Raw genomic sequence first — 6,748 nt, 5'->3', positions numbered from 1 at the left:
ACACTGTTTGCATTTGCCTCAGTTCCTTCAAAGACGAATTGCGATTTCTTTAGTTGACCTGCAACATGTGTATTTCTCGGCCATATAACTGAGCCAGATGATAGCATATTGTCACGAGCCTTCAGAAGTATTCTTGGGGTTTAATAAACCGCAGAGCAGCTGGCTCCTGGAAAGCGTGTTCGTCGGGGCTGGCTATCGAGCAGGGAAGGGCGTGCATTCTTTGTTGCTTTGGGCTCGACCCACTCTTGCCCTCGACCCACTACCTACAGGTGGCAATATACAGTGGAATCTCGATGATACGAATCTCACGGAGCCACTAAAAATATTCGTATTAGCCGAAATTCGTATCATCGAAACGCAATTAAAACTAGCCAAATTAAGAGGGAATGCGGGGATCAGATCGTGAAAATCGTGAGGAAATTCGATTTTTGAAAACCACGCGTTTCGGTATCTGCAACGCCTATACTACGCTGTATCAAAATGGTTTGGCTGAAAACGCACAAAGTGCCCGAAAAAGATGAATTCGTCTGTGGCGCAGGGCGAGAAAACAGCTTTAAATTGCACAAAATCACCGCAGTTCACGGAGACATATCTCGTATTTCCCACCACCGAGCGCCGCCATCTTGATTTAGTTCGAAAGCTCAAAGTTTCGCCGTTCTGCTTCTCAATTCATCCATTGCCGCCATCTAAGTAACAAACGCACAAACACAAAAGAAGCGCGGGTCTGCAGTAGGTAGTCACATGAGCCCTCCGATGAAAGCGGGCCTCCTATTGGCTGCCGTGCTGAAAGGAGTCTCTCCATTGGTTGCTGCTGTGACAGGGGCAAGATGGCAACCGCAGTTGTCTGCTTCGTAAACCACGCTTCACTTGACACGCAGAATTCGGATTACTGAGAGCTCCCAGGTTAGTGATGGATCGTCACTCGTTGGATCGAGAAGAAATTTTGGACGAAGCACGCCTTTGGAATACGGAAGCGCAAGCCTCTTATGGCTAGAAAAATATGGCGATTAGCGGGAGAAGCGGAGGAGCACCCGACTGAACGTGCTGTGCTATCTTGCACCACGTGACTCCGGCAGCGAAACCTACAATCGCCCTGTGCTATCGGCACCGATAACGCAGTCGACGGAAGACACGCCAACGGAGGCTCCCGCGCCTCAGCGTACGGCCGCGCGAATCAGCCGAGATCGTATCTCGGTAGACATAGCTAGCTCGCTGCAACTAGGCAAAATGGTGCAAACACAAGAACGCGGCCCGAAGCACAGCAGCCGCTCCGTCCGGCCGATGGCACGTGGAAAAGGAGGAAAAGCGCAAAAGCAACAAAAGTGCCACCGCTTCAAACTCTTCGCACCCAGTCGCGGCCTCCGCGCTGTCCGGCGCCGCGTCCGCGCCTCCGCACCGAAAGAGAAAGGGAGAAAGCACGTGACTGCGCGCTGTTCTCTTTCACGGCCGTCGGTGGGGCGGTGTTTATTCGTACCAACCGACACGGGGCGAAAATCGATTCGTAAGAACCGTTCTCTAGCACGTTGCAAAGTAATGGGGCTGGTCGGGACCACAGAAAAATTTGTATCATCCGGAAATTCGTATTAGCCATGATCGTATCATCGAGTTTCCACTGTACTTGTAAAATGCGATGGACAAGCATTCAGGGGGACTAGAAGCACCGTTTTACTAAAGATTTTTAACATTGTCCACAAATTTGGACGTCTCAGTCTCACAAAATTAAAGTGTCCCTGAAACAGTTTGTTGTACCTAGACAGGTATGCTATCTCTCAAGGTATGCTTTCTCACAAGAATTTTGTGCTGGGTGTTGTGTTTGAATTTTGTGTTGATTATTTATTGGCATCCCCTTCGAAATGGGGTAGTGACAAATAGTCACCTAGCCTGCTTGAGTTAATCAGGTATGCTATACATGCTTTTATTCTAGCATTTTGTGCACATCTCTTAATCTTTTCTCTCTTCCTCAAAACTTCTTTATCTACCTTGTTCCGCTACATATGCATGTAACTCAAGTACGAAGGCGAATTTCTACTCAAGTACGAGGGTGAATCAGAAATTCTCTGCCCCTATTTTTTATTAGCAAAGTAAGGTACACACAAGTAATTACAAAAATGTGTACTATTCTATGTACCTTACACTATTTTTCCACATGGTCCCCACACCAGTTCAGACATTTGTCCCGTTGCAGCACTAAATTTGAGATGCCTCTGTGGTAGAATTCGTCCGGCTGACTGGGGAACCACCATCGGACTGCTGTCTTGGCTTCATCGTTGTACGTGAACCGCTGTTCTGCCAGGAACTTCTTCAGCGGACATTTATCAAAGCGAGACACCTTTCCCCATACGTGGGCTGCATTTCTGTGTGGATTTCGATGGGCGTTCGTCCCTTGCTCCATAGAAGACAAATCACACTTCGTTGCTCGGACGCCATGGACGTGTGAAGCACAACCGCCATCTTCAACAACTGACAGCAGCGCCATGCCGCGGAGCTACCGGCAGATAAGGCCGGTCCGGGCTGGTCCAAGAAAGGTCCACCGCTGGGAATGGATATGTTTACTTCGCATTTACAGCCATAACTTGGCTAAAAAAAAAAAAAAATAGGGGCAAAGACTTTCCGATTCACTCCTGTATTATTTTGGACCCATTTATTTCAATCACCAAAAAAAAAAAAAAGTTTCAGCAGCTGCCTCTCTTGGGTCTGTGCCATGCACAGAGTACCGTGAAATATAAAATTGTCTCACTTGCGTGGGCTGTTATCATGTGCTTTTTATTAGAAACAATGTGAATGACCCCCTTTCTAAATTTTAATGATATTGACATTCTTTACAGTGTATCATCACTATTAGCAATCCCGAATGACACTTGGTTTTGCTGCATAGCACCAAGCTGCTAAAATGGCACTCAGTGAACGGAAGTATGCTCACCCAAATTGACTCTAAATTTTACTTACTTCCACAAAATTTCACTGTTCACAAACACCCTCTAGTTCGTATCCTTTGGAAGTGTTTTGTGCCTCCTCATGTAGGTTAGTGAAAGAAACCTAGACATTGGAACCAAGACACCTAGAGCATTGCAAATCTCTTCTTTCCTGCAGATGCCGAGTTCCAGCCTAGCATATGCTACCTGTGTGATGTGTCAGCTGTCAGCAAGTCGCAAATGACGATGCATGTCAAAGGAGCCAGACACAGGGCGCGTTGTGCCAACCTCAAGCTTCCCCCTTCGGCCTTAGATCTTCCAGGGACGAACCGCCCCCCAGTTCTGCCACCCAGTGCACCCGAGAGCAAGTCTGCTGGACCTCCTGATCCAAGTGGGTACTGAAATTGTGCATATACTTATGCACTCAGGTATAAACCGTTAGAAGTGACTAGTTTGCAGAGTGAGAAAGAGATGATGCTACTGGCTCCGACAGAGTAAAACACCTTCTGGGTGCAGCTGAATGCCATTAATTGCTGCAAGAGGGAATGGGCTTGTTGTATTAACTGTTTATTGTATAGAATAACAAATTGCTCTTGGGAAGCAGTGTTTGCATGGTATACCGTTCTCAGACACCATGCAATCCCCTCGTATTCTGCTGTACCATGGAAGGGGTATGCGAGTTTGTCCGTTCAGCAGACAGCCCCTTTTAGCAAATAAATGGTTGTCTATCAGATGAATGACTATTTTTAAATATTAGCTACTGTAAAAAAAGGTGTCTGGCTCCAATATGAATGTGTTATGAGCAGTTACATGTATGAGTGAACTAGAAACGACTGAGTGTTATTTTTTGCACATTTGATGTCACTGCACTGCATGCTTCTTAACAAAGATTTCATGACTGGTGATGCGAATTTTTAACAGTAGGAGAAGTATAGTCAGGGGCTTGAATGTGCGCTTAATTGCAGTGGACTGTGCTTGCAATCATGATGATGAAAGACCATCTCCTTGTTCATGGAAACAGTTTTCTGACTATATTTTGATAGGTACAGGAATTTAAAAGGTGTTGTTTCACTGCAAGTTTTTGGTGTGAATATTTGCAACTACAGTATAGACCACTTATAACGTAACCACTTATAGTGCAGGACCGGATATAATACGGTCTTTTCAGACTCCCGTTAATTTTCCCATAGCACTCTATGTATACGCATATCGCTTATAGTGCAGTTGCGGGACACGAAATACCGGTTACAGTGCGGCTGCCTCGAAGTTCGGCAGTCAACCTAGACGGCAAACGCTCCCCTCAAGGCTGAAATGCCGTATTTACTCGAATCTAACGTGCACTTTTTTTTCCGATAAAACTGGTCCAAAAATTGCGTGCGCGTTAGAATCGAGTACAATCCTCAAGCTGCGTTATCATATAGCCGTCGGCATTTCAAAATGGCCGCCTCACACGCGCGTCGAGCCTAGCTACTCTCGAGCCTAACTACCGTAGCTTCCTCCATGTGCTGCAGTACACGTGCTTAGGCAATAGTCACACGTGCTTAGGCAATAGTCTACGTTCTGTCTTCACATTCTCTGTGTCTGCTCTATCAGCATGAAGTACCGAGCTCATGATGCCGCATTTAAAAGGAAAGTGATCATGGACGGAAATCGGGTCGCATCACAGGCGTTCGGAGAATCCGAAACTTGCGTTCGGGACTGGCGCAAACAGAAGGAGAGGATTTTCACCAGCATAGTTGTTTTGGTTATAGTGCAGTACCGCTTATAGTACGGATATTCACGACTCCGGCGACTTAAGTTATAAGCGGCCTACACTGTATTTAGTAACGAACCTAATATTGTCCTATTTGATTCAGTCCTCAAGTTGAATGCAGCAGAGCCCTGTTGATGCTTCTTTTAAGGGACCGCAGAAAGAAAATGCTCTCACTGCAGTGGCACTGCTTTGGTTTTTCTTCTCTAGCTCTGTTGAGTCTGACCATTTGCACGAATTGAGGGACCATTTGCACTGCATACGAATTGTCTTAATTTCCCTTGAAATCTCACTCAAAGGAGCTCATCTGCACCTCATTGACCAACATGACTTTTACCTGCGAAAGAATGGAAACCGTTATTGGCATCATAGTTGCATCATAGTTATACTATACTGTAATTGGTCCATATTTGATGTTTTGAATATTGAAGAGTTCTATGCATTATAGTTATACTGTAATTGGTCCATATTTGATGTTCCGAATATTGAAGAGTTCTATCATGGCATATAGTACGTCCATACTATACCAGCATTAGATGCGTAAGGAAATATTCCTGAAAACGAAATGCAGTCTTGTGAAGGTGTGGAACTTTTCATGGAATGATCGACTGTTTCACACTTTTTGATGGCTTAAGTATGTCAGCAGCAACATAGTGACCGTGAAAATATTTTTGTATCTTCAAAAAGAGAAGCAGTGCAAAAAAAAAAAAATGTTTACAGTGTTATTGGTTATCAGGTCTGGTGCATCCTCGAGTATTTCGTTATACAGTATGTCTGTGCTAGTATGTTTTCACTTTGCTAAAGCTTTGTCTTTTGCTGTTGCTGAACGTCTTTTTCTGTTGCAGATGCTGTGTTGCCAGAGAGGCCTGTATGTGATGTCTGCAACATAACATTGAGCTCTGTACATCAGCTTGTGCAGGTGAGATGGTGGCATCACGGTTTTGTGCACTAAGAAAGTAATCACAATGTCAAATATTGACTTACCGGCAGTACAGCAGTCGTGCATCATTCATTGTGATATGTATTTGAACAGAAATGAAGACAAAAATGTCATTTTACGTGCAACCTTGTATGCAAGTGAGATTTTCCTTCCAAAGTTGTGGGACAATATAATAGCATTCTAACTAATGTGGTTTGTATTGTCTCATTCTTAATGGCGTTTTTTTTTTTTTTTCTTTTTTTTATGCAGCACCTCAGTGGCAAGCGACACAAGGAGATTGTCATTGCCCTTAAGCTAGCAGTTATGGTATGTCCCATCATTTTTTAAAACTTTTCCTCTGCATGTCTCGGCATTCGAAAAAGGCAACCATATAATTACTTGCTGTAATAGTTAACTTGATGGTAAGTCTACATAGCTGTGAAATGTGAGCTCTGGCTTGGCTAATGTTCATGAATATTGTGTTTAACAATATTTGCGTTTTTGTAGCTTTGAATCGTGATATAGGCTGCTATACTTGTGAGCAAATTTCTGTGGCAATGAAGGAAAGCAAAAGTAAGAGTGCTGAAAGTAGTCCCACATTCTCATACGTGTTTAGGCTGGCAAAGAGACATATAGACAGAGACAAGAGACAAATAGACATCTTACTTATAAAAGCAAATTAAGACAAAATACACCAATGAGTGGTAAATTTGACTTATTTTTCTGCCTTTCTCTTCTGTGTTTGGAAAAATGTGAAACTGTCGCACGTGGAAGCTATGCTGATGCAGCATCTATTGCAAGCTTTCCCTCCATAGCCTCAGAAACTTGTCCGCGAGTAAACCAGAATATCGGAAGCAAGTGTTAAGCCCACCAATATGGTGGTCGAGCCAGTACGGGAATGCTCTGTAAGACACTTGTTGGCATTGTTCTTGTGGCTTTGTTAGAGCTAATCTGCTATTAAAAATTCATTCTGTAGCGATGAATGGTTCGCTTAAACCTCCCAGTATGACTATTTTACCATTTCCAGAGCTTAGCAGTCAGAGAAGTTATTAAAATTATCAGGAATGATCAAAATGTATTTTACCATTTCCAGAGCTTAGCAGTCAGAGAAGTTATTAAAATTATCAGGAATGATCAAAATGTACAGCATTGTTGTGTCACTGCATA

General features: G+C 43.9%; 1 protein-coding gene across 1 annotated transcript in view; it reads left to right on the top strand.

Annotated features, from left to right (window-relative positions):
• Positions 1 to 6,748, top strand: part of LOC119460987 (uncharacterized) — a 36,881-nt gene that overhangs the window by 6,601 nt on the left and 23,532 nt on the right. The window contains exons 5-7 of the mRNA XM_037722155.2: positions 3,091 to 3,303; positions 5,508 to 5,581; positions 5,852 to 5,908. Coding sequence (XP_037578083.1) covers positions 3,091 to 3,303; positions 5,508 to 5,581; positions 5,852 to 5,908 — 344 coding nt within the window. The remainder of the gene's footprint in view (positions 1 to 3,090; positions 3,304 to 5,507; positions 5,582 to 5,851; positions 5,909 to 6,748) is intronic.

Source organism: Dermacentor silvarum, chromosome 8 (genome assembly GCF_013339745.2).
Source record: "Dermacentor silvarum isolate Dsil-2018 chromosome 8, BIME_Dsil_1.4, whole genome shotgun sequence".
Taxonomy (NCBI): Eukaryota; Metazoa; Arthropoda; class Arachnida; order Ixodida; family Ixodidae; genus Dermacentor; species Dermacentor silvarum.
The sequence above is the reverse complement of the archived record's forward strand: the minus strand, read 5'-3'. Positions and strand labels throughout refer to the sequence as shown.